General features: G+C 39.1%; 1 protein-coding gene across 1 annotated transcript; it reads right to left on the reverse strand.

The window, feature by feature from the left end:
- Window positions 1–15,836, reverse strand: LOC137996642 (alpha-taxilin-like). Its single transcript, XM_068842156.1, has 13 exons — window positions 15,680–15,836; window positions 15,411–15,594; window positions 15,195–15,274; window positions 13,031–13,090; window positions 12,150–12,260; window positions 11,732–11,874; window positions 11,500–11,551; window positions 11,160–11,279; window positions 10,249–10,323; window positions 8,281–8,373; window positions 6,652–6,747; window positions 4,098–4,211; window positions 1–2,432 (listed from the first exon to the last, which is right to left on the reverse strand). Exons 1-13 carry the CDS (start codon window positions 15,725–15,727, stop codon window positions 1,680–1,682), a joined length of 1,929 nt encoding a protein of 642 aa, XP_068698257.1. The 5' UTR covers window positions 15,728–15,836; the 3' UTR covers window positions 1–1,679.
- Window positions 15,837–18,882: the final 3,046 nt, after the last annotated feature.

An 18,882-nucleotide genomic window follows, 5' to 3' on the forward strand; every position in this document is an offset into this window, starting at 1 on the left:
TTTGCGCTGAGAAAAATTTATTCTTTTCAAGGAAAATTGCAAATTAATGTTGTTTGCACAAGAGTTTGATTCAGACAGATTCCAAAGAAAATTCCGAGTTTCTTGTCAACTAATAGTTTGTATACCACCGGATGACACGTGAATTGCGCCATTTGATTGCATAAAAGGCCGGTGCTTAAAAACCAAAAAAAATCGGACAATAGTCTGAAATGAAATTTCCTTAAAAAAAATTATTCGAAATCACAGCTGCTTTCTCTTAATATTATTGTGGAAAAAATTAAATTTCACTTCAAATAGACTGCCAGCAATATCCTTATGGCCAGTTCATACGAGTTAGGTTGCATTGAGCGAAGACAGCAGGTCAAATAGCGAAAGATGAAGCATGAAATCCCACTTGTTCTGAGCGAAGATCGAAAATGAGAAGCTGATTTTCTCATTCTCGAGATTGCTTTTATCCGAATCTATGTAACAGTAATTTTGATAAACGTAACTTGAACTTCGAAATCAGGACTGCTTAATTACAAGAAAGTACATATTCATATCTCAGTTTGCTAATGAAAACAAAAGGCCTTATGATCTAGTATGATAATTTTTTTTTATCCATAGTTTAGGGCGGAACTTTCTAAATTGAAAAATAAAGAAAGCTAGCAAAAAAAAAATTGAACAAGAATAATTCCAAATGTAAATAAAGGACTGTTCTTATTCTATTCAATAGCGATATTTCTTGTCTACAAACATTGAAGTCGCGTTTCTTTTGATATTGAAATTTGCCAACCACGGAACAAAAGAAGATATTGTTTCAACAGCCAAATAGCTTATGGTTTGCATTTCAATAACAATGGGTGACGTAACGAGAAATATCGCTATAGCCTCCACTCCTGCAAAATATACCTTTAAACTGCAGGAAAACGACATTGACATTCGCAAAGGCATACAAAAAAAATTTAAGACAGTCGGAGATTTCTTGTTTTTTTTCATGCGCTTTTCGTCGGCGGTTGCACGTATCTTCTTTGCTTAAAATTGCAGAGTGGCCCATTTGATCAATTTGGTATGAGTTTTGTGCGCTAAATTCAAACTGATCGCAGTGATAGAACTGTACAGTAACTGTGGCAGTTCACTGCGGCGTGGCGAGTGTTTCATAAATATGCTTCAACAAACGGCCGTTGACAAAAGACCTTTTATTGTGTCACTCACCCAATTTCTCAGACATTTGCAGTTTTCTTTCCTTCAGCCAAAGATAATTTCGAAATTTTTTGTTTACAGTGACCCGTTTAATTGTCTGCGTCTGTGACTATTAGCCCAAATAATTACTTTGGATTTGGATTCATGGAACTTAGTTGAAAACCGCAGCACAATAAAAAAAAGAAAAACAAATACAGGCTCACCTGAAAGACGTTCTACACAAACATTTGAAGAGACAATTTTCATATTCATGTTTTTTTTAACAAATTGATCACAATCGTTCTCACTTCACATAAATAACCGCAGTTACAAGACCATAAAACACCAAGACTGAACAATATAGTACTTTTCTCGCAGAATCTAGACTTGAGTTCCGATTACTAACTTAGATTATGAAAAAATGCCCATTACTGAAAATAATGCGAAAGTTTACTCATAGAAAAGTCGTTTCCCTATATTGTTCATTTTTACATACTTCGAGAGCGATCCTTTGATGCTCATTCTCCGTTCTTGGTTGTCCCACTTTCATTTTGTGTAAAAACATTTTTGTCAAGTATTGGATCTTTATCAGACGTAATCGGATCTTCATCGGGACTTTCGGACTCATTCGGAACTTCATCGGGACTTTTGGACTCATTCGGAACTTCATCGGAATTTTCGGACTCATTCGTAACGTCATCGGGGAATTTAGACTCATAGGGCTTTTCGGACTCGCTTGGAACTTCATCGGGACTTTCGAAATCATTCGGAACTTCATCAAGATTTTTGGGTTCATTAAGTACTTCATCGAGATTTTCGGACTCGTGAGGAACTTCATCGGGACTTTTGGACTCATTAGGAACTTTACCAGAATTTTCGGACTCATTCCTGACTTCATCTGGGCTTTTAGACTCATTCGGAACTTTATCGAGATTTTCGGACTCATACGGCACCTCATCGAACTTTGGGGAATCGTTCGGGACTTCATCGGGGCCACTCAGCGCCGTTTCAGAAGTTTCGTTAATTGTCAGAGAGTCTTTGGATTCCGTGGGCTTTTCAGTGATGGCACCCTGAACAGCTTGGCCCAAGTTGTTGCTAACAGAGCTGACAGTTGTTTCTCCGGAGTCTCGTTTGCCTTCATCTCGTGTTTCGTGTTCTTTAAGAGATTCTTCTTTGGTAGTGCATTGTATAACCTCTACTGCTGCTTCCATCTCTTGTTGGCCTTTCTCGTTTGGGTCGTTCTCCGTTGCTACAGAGGACTGAGCTTTGCTCTGGTAAAAAAATGATAAAAAATATTAAACACTAGGAAGGGTCACCATTACAGTCTCAAAAGAATGAAGGGGTTAGTCTAAAAGAAAAGCCGTAGAGCTGCACCGGTGAGGAATGAAACACGAAATTTTCATTTTATCAACCCACTTGAAAGAGCGGTTTTCAATCGAGTGTCGTAAAACAAATACCAAAGAAAATTACTTCAACCAATCACAGCAGATGCAAGCCGTGCAATGAACCAATCCAAATTCGTAGCAATTTCATGTAACTTGCTCAAAGCGCGGGAAAAATTGCGCGTGCAAGTGGTGATTGGTTCTGGTTTTCCTTTTCATTGGTTGTTAAACTGGCGCGAGATTTTCAAACCAATCACTAAGCGTAGCAATTGCAATCGCGTCATTACTTTCTACAGTCATTTGAAAACTGCTCTAAAGGTAAATTAAGTCAGCTTACTAATCTTCGTTAGGGCCGATTTACACGGTACGACTTTGTCGCATGCGACAAGGGCTTACGACAGGCCCACGACATGATTTACGATTGATGTGTACGTCAGAAAAAATGTCGTAGCATTTTAAAACATGTTTTAAAACGCTGCGACAATCGTAAGTCATGGCGTAGGCCTGTCGTGAGCTTGTCGCATGCGACAAAATTGTATCGTGTAAATCGGCCCTTACGGTGGTTGATTCACGAAGTCGTTTGATAAAACAAGATTTTCGAACACCACAAACCCAGCTACAAATGATCCCTGGAGAAAGATCACTTCAAGTGTTGGCCTGCAAGCAGGCACTTCCGTTGAAAATGGCGCGCTATCGAAATGTAGAGGCTAGTAACCAAGTGCCTATATTTCGACCGCGCGCCATTTTCAACGGAAAGAGCCTGCTTGCACGCTATTCAAGTGTCCTGTAAGAATCATTTCAAATGTCTGTAAATGTAAAATTCGTTTCTGCAACAAAAACTTCTTTCATCTCTAGCATAATGAACATGATCAGTTGACTTGATTGTCAATGGCTACGATCCTATTGTACCTGATGGTACTGCGGGTTGTGATAGTACCGTAATAACCTGCGTAGCAGGCGGTTTGGTGAACTGCTTCTTTCCACCGGGGTTGACTTTCGAGTAACCGTTTGAATGTAAATAGCCACGAGGAAAACAAGCCAAAGGAGAGGGGGAGCAGGGAGAAGGAGCGTTCTCGTTTGACTTCGGTCCAGGTTTTCGTGCGGACATATTAAAAGACGATCCCCGATGAAAAGAAGCGTCTAAAATACGCCAGATCACCTGTTACGCAGGCTATGATAGTCATGACAATTTAATTTCTTGATGATTTACCCTTACTTTGCACAAGAAAAATAATTATTCCCTTGGTCTCGCTTACTATTAAGAGTTCAAGTGACCAAAAAACGGCCGATTTGAAATACAGAAATATTGTATTTTCTCACGAAATAAAAATTGGAATGATCATTGCAAATAGAAGAGCAACTTTGGCAGTTGCCAGGCTGAAAACGGGATTCAAAATCACGACCGTGCGTATTCTCCATTACTAATCTTGCTTTCTCGATTGGTATGTACTGAAGTTACAGTTCCTCGCTTTTTCGGGTTCAATTTAAGGAAAGAGCACGAATACATCAAACTTTGATTACGCCCCTTAAACCGGGTAAGGAAGAGGTACCTACCTCTTCAGTGTCATTAGCTGTAACCTTGGTTCCTTTATGCAGTGCTCGGCAAAGCTTTTCGAGTTTTTCGTTCTTGACGCGCAAAACTGCCATTTCGCCTTTTCGTTTCTCACGCTGCGAAGCAAATAAATGTAACACGATCAGAGCAGTGACAGACATAAAGTTAACCGCTAAAAAGACGTATCAGGGTTCTTCTTACTTGACGAGCAAGAAAAATAGGGTAAACGATCGAACAAGGAACGTACAACTCACAACTCAGACAGAACATTTTTATGAGCTCATTATAGTATGGAAAGCCATAATTTTGTTATATGTAATCTTTATTCTTTTGGCCTTGTCTTGTTTTGTCTTGTGGTGTGGTTTTGTCATTATGTGGTGAGGTTTGATGATTACGTGTTGTGTTTCCATCATGATGTGTTGAGGTCTTTTTTTGACGTGTCGTGTTTACATTTTATGTGATGAGGTTCTTTTATGACGTCGAGTTTCTCTCTTTCTGTGATTATAAACACAGCACGTCAAAAGAAGACCTCAACACATCATAATGGCAACACAACACGTAACCAGCAAACCTCGTCACATAATGACAAAACCACACCACATAATGAACACCCCCCCAGTTTACTCTCGTTTACTTAAACGATGTATCTTTCCGTATTTCCTGGACTGTCCCAAGGAATCTTGTCCACCACTGTAGGCAACGATCTTAAGTCTTCCTCTCAAATAATCTGAATTTTGTGTTCCACGTGTGAGTTCTCCCACGCCTTACTCAAGCTGCCCCACGGGTAAAGTTTCCCGCGCTTTGGACCCGTTCTGAGGCCCGTTTGTCGAAAGTCCCGGTAACTACAATCTGGGTCAAAAGACTTCGGGACACTTCTCAAACTTTGGGCGAAAAGTAGAGAATTTACTGTATATGCTTCCATCATTATATGAGCAACGCGTGTTCTTCTTTCGCTCCTTTTTTCGCGCCCCCTCCCCCCAGACAATAGGGAGCTTTAGCAACGACAACGGCGACGGCAACGAGAACGTTACAAATTTGCATATTTAGTGAGCAAAAGCAATAGCTTTGCACGCTCTGCACGTGCATCTTTTCATTTCTGTCCATTTCTTTGCCGTCGTCAGCAAAGCAACAACGTGAAATAACCAAGTTTGAGGTGTTATGGAGAACGTCAGAACTTGGAGATAAATTTTCATTTTTCTCCCCTAAATTAAGCGCCGCTCGTAACGGTTTCATTCCTGAGGGACTGCTACACCATTGTCATATTAAAAAGCTTGGAATAGTCGCGAAGTGATAGCAATAACGTGAATTTTTGTTTTTACATGACGTTCTCGTTGCCGTTCCCGTCGTCGTTGCTAAAGCTCCCTAACGTTAAAACATGCGAGCGATCGATGAATGGATCTTGATTTCGGAGACCGTGAAAAATCAACATTGTAATGGGGGGAGGAGGAAAAGCGGGAATTGTCCCAACAGTTTTGACCAGGATTGCAGTTTCCAGGGTCGGAAAACCCAATTGTGAAACTCTAAACCGCCTATTTTAGGACTTTCGACACATTTACAAGACCCGAAAAAGCAATAAATACAATCGCAAAGTTTCATGCCTCCAGGTCGTCACGTTTTAAAGGTACAAAGATATTTATTGTCTCCGCAATACTCCCGAAAAGTTTCGGGACTTGCGAGAAACGGGCGCCTGGATCTCGTTTCTAAAGCAACTTTTCGGGCTGTTTTCGGGTGTCACAATTTTCTCTGTATCCCTAGAACGGAAAGATTTTGCGTCACCTTGAACTTTCACAATCGTTTCGCTTTTTCTTATCTTGAAAACATGTTTAAAGACCAGTTCATCAAAAGGAGTGGATTTTTCTTTTGTAAACGGCTCTCCCAGTCCGAAAGGTATTTAAAGATTTTCGAGAAACGGGCCCATGGGCCAAGATGATCGAAGCCAACCATAGGCCAATTCGGAAAATACCATAATAGTCTTTGTTTGTACCCCAAATTTTGCATAAGCGTTGTTTCCAGGTTCTCTTGGGACTTAACAATGGTCCCAAGAGAAAACAAAAACAATGCTTATGCAAAATTTAGGGGGGACAAACAAAGAGTATTATGGTATTTTCCGGAGTGGCTTATTGGTTAAGTGGTATGTAAATCTCCAGTTAGTCATGGTATTTTTTCATCCCTCACGATCCCGTATAAATGCAGGTTCCTGCTTTAGCTAATGGGCGGTTCGTAGACCAGTTAGTTGTTTACACTAAACCAGGGACCTCCCGGCGTTTTTAAAATCCTGCGCCTTTATCTCTCAATCACGCTTTAAGTCATCCCGATCTTTTTTTAAAATTGATATATTTAACAAATAGATTCAATACAACGGAATCTATTTGTTTTACATAAACAAGAATTAAACAATTTTAACGATGACGTCAACCATGCGTTTGTCCTAACAGATCATAGGTGAGAACCAAATGAATCAAGATACGTGCATTATTGAGCTTATGATGAAAGTTCTCTTTGACAACACACGTTTGTCACGATTGGTTCAAAATGAGTTTAACAGTAAAGACCTACATCTTCCACCATTTGCAGGAGCGATCGATTGCTGCCCTCACATTTGGTTTTCCACGCGTTCTTTTCTTTTTCGAGTTTCTTGATTGTCTTTGTCATCTACAAATAAAGAAGGGAAAATCGCATAAAGTTCCCTGCTAGCTGAGGTAACTTTTCTTTTGCGTTCGCTGGGCTGACTAGTACGGGAAAAGAGACATCCGCCTTGGGTTAAAATTTCCGGTGTTGAGCATGCGCGGCGGTTACTAAGCGACCGAATTCTCACGTGATACTTCATGTTGCGTGGGCTCACTTAACAACAGCGGAATTACTGTAAAGGAATGCGCGGGACACAGCGGGTTTAAGTTACCAGTCAGCAAACATATCACGGAGCATGAGGTTTTGAGAGGGCCGTCTAAGGGTTGTGGACGGCGCTTGGATCAAAGAGGGATTCGACCCATGGCAAAAGTCTCTTTTCCCGTACAACGCAAAAAGAAAAGAGACCTCTGCTAACAAAAAACGCATAAGAATGCGCGCAAACTGTTATTTCCGCAAGCGCTACAGAGAACTTTGCGCTGTAAATAATAATAATTAACAATTATTCGCCGAAGGCGAAGTGATTATCGGTGAATATTCACCGATAATCACTGAGCCTGAGGCGAATAATTGTTTTAGTATAAATACACAGGTGATTATTTCAAAAAAGAGAAAAAAAAACATTTCAACGCGAAATCATCTTCACTTACAGTGGCAAAACGACTACTGGCAGCCATTTTGTCCGTCGAGGTGATTATCGGCTGATAATCCGAGATAGCGATCCAATGAGAGCGCGCGATTTTGTATAATCACCTGTGTATTTATACTAATAAACTTTATTTTAAGGGAGAGTTCCACGTCTCTGCGCATGGCCAAACTGTCATGTCAGATCAATTAATTCAATTGTTATCGAAACTATCGAAAGCACTGATGTAGGAAACAATGCCATAAAAGTAATTATTCATTGGAATTACTTCTGCAATCATTTATGAACCTACTGCATGGGAATAGATAACTCGCGCGTTATGACAACTCGTGCGTAGAAACAAATGTTCGACCCGTACAATAAATTCGGGGCCAAAATTCAATTTTTCTACAGTGTAAACCCGCAGTATCTTCCACCAAATATAGGTCTTAGTCATTGAGTATATTTGCTTAAACACTCTCTGTGATTAATGAACATCACCTGGTTCAGTAAGAAACCATACAATTTACAAGCTGCTAGTGCCAAAGCTTGGACATGCGCAAAACCGTGAAACTGCCCATTTAAGTGACAACTGTGTATAGTGATGGGAGGCAGAACAGAAATCAAATCACATCAAATCAAATCAAGGCATATCTTTTCGTAGGTTGGTTTTTGAAGCGAGGGCCGGGAAAATAAAAACCTTTCGGAACAGAGTAGAGAACTCACAAACTCAACACACATGCGACATTAAGTATGGGAATCGAATCGAACCCTGGCTACATTGGTGGCAGGCAAGTGATCTCACCACTGCGCCATATCTTCTCCCCGTGATTTTGTAGCTTTGAATAAATGCAAAACCTTCCAAGAAATAAACAACATTGAAGGGCAAAACAAGTTATTTGTTTCTTGTCGGGCTGCAAGTTGGTTACACAGACCTTATCCATTTCCTTCTTGAAAGTTGAAAACACTTCATTGCTCTTGTTGAGAGTTTTCTGGAAATCCTCAAATCTCTCTGCATACAAAACCAGCTGAAATAAAGAAATAACTAGTCTGATAGTTTTGTTGCCTTACTCAACAGCATGTAATACATTACATGCACTGTACGTTCTTAGATATGTACATAAAATACACTTCTTCAAAACGAATTTTAAAAGGAGAGCAAAGGCGTGGTTGTCTCAAAGTCACAATTAGGCTTATACGTGAGGCTCCCTAAGGGATCGCTTCCTCAGGGGTCGCTTCACGCTCTGCCCTTGTCCGAATAGACCAAATTGGTTAACTCAACGTTGTACCCGATTAAAACACTTTGGGAATAAGGGAATTTCAGGAATTTCCATATCATTTAAATGTGAATGCTTTATTATAATGCAAATACAATACACAAAGAATCGTAACCCCTGGAGATTTGAATTGAATTTATTCATTCAAGCACAACTGATTATCCAAGATAGCAATCAACAAACAGCAACAAAGAAATGGAACGGTTACCCCTAAAGGATATTTAAAGGTAAAGTCTGCTACGAGCCTAGAAGGCCCATCAGGCCGGCGCTTATCTCCGGTTACTGTAGCATGAAGCGACTAGGAGTATCTCTACTCCCCCCTGGATGGGATGCCAGTCCATCGCAGGGTTACCCCCAGCATTAGATTTATACACCTGGATGGAGAGAGGCACCGTGAGAATAAGGTGTCTTGCCCAAGAACACAACACAATGTCCTCGGCCAGAACCCGAACCCGGACCACTCGATCCGGAGTCGAGCGCACTAACCATGACGCCACCGAACCTTCGTTTCAAACGCGAGAAAAAAGGGACAGGAAATTACAAAAACAAAGAATGACAGATAACATCTCACAACTTATGACAGACACATTGCCATTAGGGGCTTTTTTATTGCACAAATTATCAAAGAGCTCTGTGTGGCATGCGTCCACGGTTGACTTAAAAATCATCCGCATGTGCTTAAGGGACCATGCCTTTTATAGTGCGTGTTTACGAAAAAATCTAATTTTAACAAGTTGAGATGACCAAATTATGTTCAAATAAGAGTTAACTGAATACAGGGTAATGTAAAGTGCTAGATTTCTATCCCATATGAACCATGTGAGCGTTAGCCCTACTGATGGAAATGGGCCCACACAAGGACAGAGAAAAACTCTGACCAGGGTGGGAATTGAACCCACGACCTTCGGGTTAGATCTCCGCCGAAGGACGGACGCAGGTTTTGTTTGTCAAACACCTTCCTATACAAATCACTGCCTCTACAATTCGTGGTATTGGTAAAGATAAGATTCTTCTTAAAATGCTCCTTGCTCACTATGATATCAATCACATCGTTCAGATAACTTTCCTTCCATGTTGCTTTCCGTCTTTCTTCGCCTTTTTTCCACTGCTCTTCGATCTCGAATTTTCCGCTTCTTTTCGTCTTCATGCAACGATTCGCGATCTTCTTCGATTTCCGATTTTTCACCAAACTCAGCACGTGATGAACAGTTTGAGCTTATGTCTGTTCCTTCATTCAGACCCAGTGAGCAAGAATCTTTTTCAGCCTCTGAAATATTCCCTGGTAGAACAGGCGGAAGGGTTCTCCTGAATGCCGCCATTTTTTTTTTTTTTTTTTACACTCGTACCCAGGAACTCTTTCTACGCGCATGCGTCCCAGTCACAAGAAACCGGTTTGTCGACTTTTATAATGTAATTATATTTTATTTATTTAGTTCGGCACGGCAATAGTACGCTGTTCGAAACTATGCCGTGCTTAAGTCGTGTAGCACGATGGTTTCAAACGCCGTGTTACAGCCGTGCCAAAGTCGAACTTAAACAATGAATTTAGTTCGGCACGACTTTAGCACGGCGTTTGAAACGGGCCTTAGGTACCCTTGCAAGTAAATAGTATCATCATCAAATTACCTGTGACTTCATCTCTGCTTCTTGTTTAGTTAAGATTTCACACTGTTTTTGATATTCCTGAGCTCGCGTGATCAGCTGCAGAAGAGAAAGGAGGTTTGATAATGCTGTAGCCAAAACCACTGCAATGGGCATTATCCAGGGTCGTTATTCAATATTAAAGTACAATGTTTAGAGCCTCTACACATGCTTCTTGCACTAATAGTGCTGGACAACATCCAGAAATGGAGAATTTTTCTTTGATGAAAAATTTTGCAAGTGCATGAATAGAAACAAAAAAACGTGCCTGGCCCCTTATTATTTTGGAACAAGTAATTTTCAAAGTCTGGAAAATGTTAGCCAAGTTTTCTCACACCTACTGGAATCTCAAGTCGCAATAAATACAGTTATATTACTGACCAATGAATAAAATATAAAAAAAAAAAGAAACTACCCTTCCTAATGATACTTATTCCTCTCAGCTTACAAGCCTACTGTGACCTTTACTTACAAAATGGATCTTAATTCACCAATGACCACTCACCATCCTCACAACCAATCACATTACTTTTCCTACTATCAATTATTACTATACAGACACAGTGAGTCCAGAGCATCACTACATTTGTTTGAATTTCCAACCGTCACTTGACTCTGAAGATGAATTCCGCTCAGGTTGTCAAAACGACAGTCACTGCCAACAATCCTCCTTTCACCAGAATGATCAAATTCCATTGAGGTATGTAACCCCTGAGCTCACACAATCTTTGATAATTATTTAATTGTGTCATTAGTGATCATATGTACAATGTACATCTTGTTATTCCAATGCTTAAGTCACACATACATGTAATTTGGGTAACCACACCATGTGCTTTTTTAACAGAAGTGTTGCAAAACCAAAACATACATGCCACAATAAATTATAACTGTACCAACTGATTTTCTGCCAGTGTCTTTCTCTTGTCTTCATCAAATTGCAAGTGTTGTTGCGCCATCTTAGCTTCTGCTAACTGCAGTTCAAGCTGTTTGTGTTTAAAAACCTTTTCCACATGCTGCAAAAAACGAACAGTAATCTATTACGTAGTTACCACAGAATTTTGTGAGCGGAAGTTGAGAGACAGGGCCGATGGCATAAAGTCCTTATAAGACTCCAAAGTCTCATCATTTACAGATGGGATAACAAATTCAGCACTTTGTTTTGAATTATTTAAAGACCCTGAGTATCAATCCTACTGGGAATTGAACCCACCAGTCTGCATTGCCAGTTATTACCTCTTCTCGAACTTCATACTGCTCAGCAAGCACTTTTAACCTGGCAGCAAGACTGGAAATACAAAAAATATATATGAGTGAATCAGAATAACTTTAAATGATACGAAATAATCAAAATTATTTGGGTTGAATAAAAGTACTTAAAATAAAGTTAGGGATGAATAAACCAGTCCATGTGAAGAAAATGAATGACATAAAAACAGACAACTAATGTGAAACCAAACAGACTTACTCATTGTTCTCATTCTTCAGCTGTTGGTTTGCTTTGTAATTATCTTGCATTTGTTCTGAGATATCATTGATTGTTGTCTGAAATTTTTCTGAAAGTTCTTTGCGCTTTGCTTCTTCTTCTTGTGACCGCAGCTGACTCTGTTCCTGATAATTGATGAATAGCAAAAAAATAGTAGGGTATCAGAAATTTCATGTGAAAATCTAAATTTGGTGGATCTACATTTGCTGGATTAAACATCCTTTTTCCATACCCCATTACGTCAGAAACCTGACCTCCTGCAGTGTACCATAAATTATTAAAATGTAGTTTGATGCTCAACCAATTGAGCCACTGAGTCGTCAACTCAACACCTTTTTGCCTAATCACTAAACAAGAAAGGCCAAGGATGGCATTTAATTCAGAAATTCAGAAATTTTACCTTGACAAGTTTACTGTGTCGTTGTAACTCTCGGCAGAGACTTTCCAGCTTGTGTTTAGCAAGGCTTGCTTTATTACACTCTGATTGCAATTGATCTCTTTCCCTCACGACCTGCCAATCACAAGAGACACTCAGTTGTCGTAAAACGAGCCACTTGCTAATTATTTTGATAACAAGGGCAGCACTTTTTCCTCAGCTACTTAAGATCCTAAGGGCTTGTCTGGCTCAACTATGACCATTGAAACCATAGCTCAATGCTCTATCCAGTAAGCAACTGGTAATAATAAATCATTATTGTCTAGTGGTTAGTCTGTGTCTCAGCAATACAATACAATTATACAATTCATACTTACTTGACCACTCCTCATAGGAGCTTTTCAGGCCCAATGAAACACAATCAACAAAACAACAGAACAGAACAACAATAACTGTTAAGAATCCCAGCTGGCTGGAAAAAAACCAGTTGGCTATTTCTAAGCGCGGCCGAGAAGTTGAACCAGGGACTACCAGGAACAAATTCAACCAGTGGTCAGAACAGGTCTTGAACCTGGGAACTCTGGATCTCAAGGCAAGCGTCCTAACCACTGGGTGGCACTGCCTCCACGAGCCGCACTGCCTGCATGAGCCGCTCCTTTTGTTATGCTCTCCAAGGTTGCTGCGTTCTTCATGACTCAATATTACAAACGTTCAAGCATAAACCATTAATGATAATGATAATAATAATAATAATAATAATAATAATAATAATAATAAATTATAATTATAATAATTATAAAATAATAATAATGATAATGATGATGATGATGATGATGATGATGATAAAAGTGCCCTTAATCAAGGTGAATAATAATAGATACTTGTCTAATCCATGTGCACATTACCCTTTCCAGTCTTTTCTCTAATTCATCTTTTCTTGCTTGGGTGGTTTTTTGCTCTGATGCCTTGAAACAAAGTAAACTCATTTGAAGTTAAAATCAGTTTCAAATGGTGGAAGCAATAATATTGTTTGTCGCGAGACAAAATTTGACAGCAAAAAGTTGGAATTTGAGCAAAGAAGTCCAGATTGCTTTTCGTGGCACAAAAATAATGAGTACCTTAAAAACTTGTGTATAAGCTGCACTTGTAGATAAGCTGTACCCCCAAATTTCAAGCATGATTTTGAGGAAAAAAATAAAAACTTGAAAAAAGCACTCTGGCAAAAAATTTGTGTGTTTGTTTGAGACAAACTTGCCAAAGTATAATGCTGTGTATTTGCAGGCACCTTAAGAAGTTAATCAACTCTTAAAATGCCTTTTAAAAGCTTATCTTTAATCGATTTCCCGAATTCTCGGGACTGATAACACCTGTCTTCATTGATAGAGCGCAAATGTTCAAATAAAAACAATAAAATTTGATACAAAACGTTTGCTTAACCACTTGATCATTTACAGAAGGAAGTCTGGACAAGGTCATGTTCACAGTGATAAGAAAACAACAGGACATCAGCTGTGTGTGTATGTCATGTTAATAAAGACGCATGAAAGCCATCGCTTGGAGAAAGACGTGTTGCTAAACAAGAATAGACCATTTTACAGTTGTAGCACAAGTTAGTTACCTTGTCTAAGAATGGAAGTGAGGCTGCCGGTGACCCTGTTGACACTCCTTTCTGCTTTTCTAATGTTAATGTAGACTAATTTTCTAATGTTAATGTAGACGAATTACAAAAGCCAAATTTAGCTGACAAAAGCAGTGAGGTCTGAATCAATACAAGGTCACCAGCAGCCTTGTAGCCGTTCATACATGTAGGCTAGGTGACTGAGCAAACAACTATAAAATGGCCTATTCAACAACCCCATGGACAAGCACACCATTTTCCTTGTGAGTTCTCCAAAATAGCGTGGTATTTTCTTGCATGCAGTGGAGAGATCAGTGTTGAAGTGATCGGTCAAAGAATGTTTATCTTGATTTAATGAAGGTTTTTACCATTATTCGTGACCCCATACCAGCTAGTTTACTCCCTGTAAAAGCAATGGTCTCGTATCTGAGCTGCACCCATGATTTTGAGCCAAATGTTTCGGCAAAAAGATGTGGCTTATACACAAGTCTTTATGGTAAATGAATATTACCGGTACATTAATGTTGATGGATTAAGCATATTCTAGAAAAGAACAGCTATTTGGTCTATTCTACTGATTAAATTAACAGTCTTGTGAACTCCAATTAAATAAAAAACATTTTAGTTTAGCAAAGAGGGGAAAACTGTATTGGAGACAAAAAAATCCCTTGAAGCAGGGAGAAACAACAGTTACCAAGCCCTTATATTTCGACCGCACGCCATTTTCAGCGGAAGAGCCTGCTTGCAGGCTACACATTGATAGAAGGTACACACTCTGGTGAACCTTGCCACAACAAAATAAATTAATGCAAATGTTATGCATAGCACAGTTACTGTAGCAAAGATAATGACATTATTCTGGCTTGCTAATGGGCATTGTATGCATTTTTTTAAAGTGGTAAGTGATAAAGGTTAACTAATTTTCACCTCTTGGGAGGTGTTAATAATAATACAGAACATCAATCGGTTCATGCTTCAATACTGATGTAAATTATATAGGTTTAGTTTACCAGAGAGTAATTAATAAGAGTACTTAAAGTACATAGGCTAATGTAAATCACGATTTTTAGCCTCCAAATTCGAAGTAGCTACTGCAATTGGATAGTTCTTTCTTTCTTTCTTGAAGACAATATGTCAGACTAAAGTTGCATTATTTCTTTAATACGAACTTTTAATACGAACTACTTGTTTGAGTCAACATGTATTACGTAAGAATATTAACAATGACGTTAAGCTAATGTGTTCATATGGTTTTATGATTATATTATTTCCGTTAACTTTCGTGTCAATCGAATTTAATTTGAAATTTTTCAAAGTCACGAAACATATCTTTTACATCAAAGTCACCTCTCTAAAAAAACCCTCTTTCAGACATCGGTTAAATTTCGTTGAGATTAAAGCAAAAGTTTACTCGCCAGAGTGCAGGGCGCGGGCAGAACTTTCACTCTTACCAGCTGTAGATATTTTCTTCCAAGGGCGTCTAGCTTGGTTTCAGGATCTTCCACATCCTCAAAAGACTTCAAAAGTGACCCTATAAGAAGAGGTACTAATCGGCTCAGAAGTGGACAAATCAATAATTGTTAAGCTTAAATTCCATTGCCAACGCGCGCGGTTTACAATAACGCATAATCGTGAAAGTTACTGACAAAAATAAAAATATGACTCACTGAGTTTCTGTTCTTCTCCTTTCATCTTCTTATTAGTTTTAACTGCCTTTCCTTCACTCTTTTTTGCGGTGCTTTCCGTGGTCTTGGGTACTACTTCACTGATTTGTTCCTTAGAAGAGGAGGTTGTATCTGCAACATCGACTTCCGCCGGAGGAATCGAGGCCTCCAAGTGAGAGTCGCCGTTCTAGAATCACAAAAAAAGAATGTCACTCTACCATGATTTGCAAAATGAGCGTACGAATGGATAGAACAGTGTCTTCAGACCCTACCTGGCTAGGTTCTGTTGGCATGATTACAGTATCTGCAGCAGAATTCATAATCAAACTTTGAGCATTTCTCAGGCACAACTTTCGATTGAAATTTGTACTTGAGCCTTCATAACTCTAGCAAGCGGTAACATATTAGTCCCAGGACTTCAACAATCTCGTACACAGAGTCCTTGGGCTTTTTGGTCAGCGGGTGAGCGCCCGGAAAGACTTTGGGATAAAATGGATGAAATGAAGATGTACTTTCTCCTTTTTTCAAACAAATAAACATATTCTGTGCTTAGATACAGTTAGGGTAATTATATCAAGACGAAATTTGGCCACGGTATTAAGTACCCATCGTAGATTTCTCAAATTATATTGCCCTCCAAAATATTAGGCATTTCTTTGAGCCTTAAAATGTTAGAAATACTCTCTAAAATATTTAAAATTCAACAAAATCTAAAGGCCAGTTTTTCGGAAAAATCAGTTTTTTTTTTAAATGTGTCTCTAACCTTTTTTTCACCGTGATATTTTTTTCAAGTTTGAAAGACAAACGTTTAATATTAATGTAAGCTAACATGCAAAAAATGAAAAAAATTCACCGTCCGGAAGCAGAGATTTGCAAAATCAGGAAAAATTAGGGGGTTACGTCGGGGGTTACAAGATCAGCATTTACGCATGCGTCACCCGCTCATTCGAGTCCACGCGCGATTGGAGCTACAGGCCAACACAAACGGATTTAAGTGACCATTAAACCATTTGTGTAGAATTTTCGTAGTTTTCGTAAATAGGAGATGTCTACTTACATTCCATATATATAGGAATTAGGAGAAAGGCGAGCGAAACTAGCGGTATTTATTTATTTTTTGTGACCAATTTGAACCATGAGCTGACGCGAGCAGCTTACGATTTGCGTGTGTGACTTACGCGCGCGCCCTCAGCTGAAAACCCTTTCGAACCTCGTTAAACTATATTTCTGATTGGCCGCTTGCATACCAATGGCCTAATTAGGCCTAAGGTTAGCATTTCTAAGGGGTTTGGGCTTTTTCAACAGTTACGTTATAACCGCAGTCTGAATTTTACCCCTGGTCTGCAGTCTGCAGTCTACAGTCTGCAGTCTGCGTTTTACACTGACTGGATATGAAACCTTCCGTTTCTCCATCGGTGCCTTTTTCCTTCGTGAAATCACTCGCTATCGTAGACATCCATCGGGATTTGTTCTTACTCAGTGCTTCATTATCATAGTTTTTTGGATCGAGATATTTTGTCGTTAAATGCAATTCGCAAGCGTTTCAACGTGGGTTGGAGGACTGAGGAGTTGGACCGAGAATCAATTCAAGAAAATGCCACGACCTGAGCCGCTATTAAAAGGAAGTATATTTACGGAAATTTGAGTTCCAGATCACTGAGAGCCCAAATCGATTCACTGAGATACCGCAAACTTTTAAATAAAACTGAGTTTGCTGATGTCCTTTCATGGTAAGCCGAGTGATATTCGTAATCTCTTTATAAATTAATTAGTTGGATATTTACTTATTTTATTTTGAGACTTGTTTGGAATTCCAGTTACTGTTTCAAATAACATTTGGATGAGATGCTTTTGTTTGGTTAGCAGTTAAAAGCATTCCTGAAAATATTCCCGAAGTGAACGGTACCCAATTTGTTGTGTGACTGTTTATTAACGGCAACGTTTGCAGCGGAGCCTTAGTGAACAAATTTGCCTGGAGGATATATTCAATGAATAGTGCATATGTTTGTTTTGTTTTTTTTTTATTGTCAAAGACAAGACAAACGAGTACTTTTACCAACAATGATGTTCGATATTGAATGTCCTTTTTTGAAATTTGTTTTGTACAAATTTCAGGAGCGGGAGCGGCGCTTTATTCATTGCAAATATATTTTTTATTGGACTGGCCAGCTTTCTAGCTTTTGTCGCTTATTTCTTTCCCACTCGTTACTTCACACTGAATGAAAACATAAACAAAGGCACGTAAAGCATCTCGGTAGACAGAGAGTCTTTAACTTAAAGCGAGTTGGACAAGCAACTGTTCTCACGCGATTTCCCACCGGTTGTCACTAACTAAGCGACCTTAAAACCCGCTGGTGAAAACACGGCCATTTTGCTCAGTCTCAGTTCATTCTGTCGTTGTCTAAAGCCGTATTTACATTAGGCCTCGATTATGATCGAATTATAATCGAAGTCTTCGTTTTAGATCACAGGGTCTTCGTTTTAGATCAATGGGTCTTAGGTCTTAGGTCTTCCTTTTTGGGTCTTCGTTTTAGGAACACCCACCCTTTAAATCCTGAGTCATGGACGAAAAAGGTAAATGCGAGATTTCGAGCTTCCTGTCCTGTACTTGATATGAACTCAGACGGGAAAAAACTTGAGAATTTGTTTTTTGCGAGGGTAGTCAATCACCGAATCCGAAAAAAACGGGCAAAAACCGATTGTATTCACCGATTACAAGAATTTCGTTGATTTGCCGACTCTTTTTTTAACGTTGAAAAAATGTTAGAGTCGAAATTCAAAGACTGAAAAATCACACATATATCGTGTTTTAGAGGGAAAAAATTTCATTCAAATTTCATCCTTTCCAGTTTTCATTCTACAATTGTGCATTTTAAATTTCTTTACAGCCGAAATTTAAGACAGTAGATGTCTCTTGAATATATCCATTGTATATCTACTCTTCCAGACAGAGTTAAATCTGTCGTTTATGTCTGCGCCGAGTTTTCCCGTTTAACTAAGTCTGAAGCGAAGTGATTTTCACTTGAGTGCGGAAAATAGTTTGGTTTTGCACGACTTCACTTATCTATTGGCTTAACTTACAACCCTGGTGCTACACTGTTTCTTCCAATCATAGGCAAACGAATTGAAGTACCAATATGTAAGTTAATTAATACTCGCTTGCGTTTTCCTGTGCTAAGCGCCGGCGACCTGTTTATTTTTATACGTATTTAATTCCTTTCGTCGTGAGGTAATCTCTTTACAATTTCCATATGAATTATCACTCCACTCAATCGTCCCTTGAAGACGGTTTCAGACTTTAAAGCTGGGTTGAAATCAAATGTTCAACAGTCACAGCTGCAGTCACTCGAAGCGATCCGACGATCGATCAAAGCTCTTCTCACGTGACGCTCTTCCCGCCACAAGTAACTTATGCTAATTTATGTCATAAATCTATTTCTATCAACATGTACTGAAAAAAAAAAACGACATTCCT

Source organism: Montipora foliosa, chromosome 3 (assembly GCF_036669935.1).
Source record: "Montipora foliosa isolate CH-2021 chromosome 3, ASM3666993v2, whole genome shotgun sequence".
Classification (NCBI taxonomy): Eukaryota; Metazoa; Cnidaria; class Anthozoa; order Scleractinia; family Acroporidae; genus Montipora; species Montipora foliosa.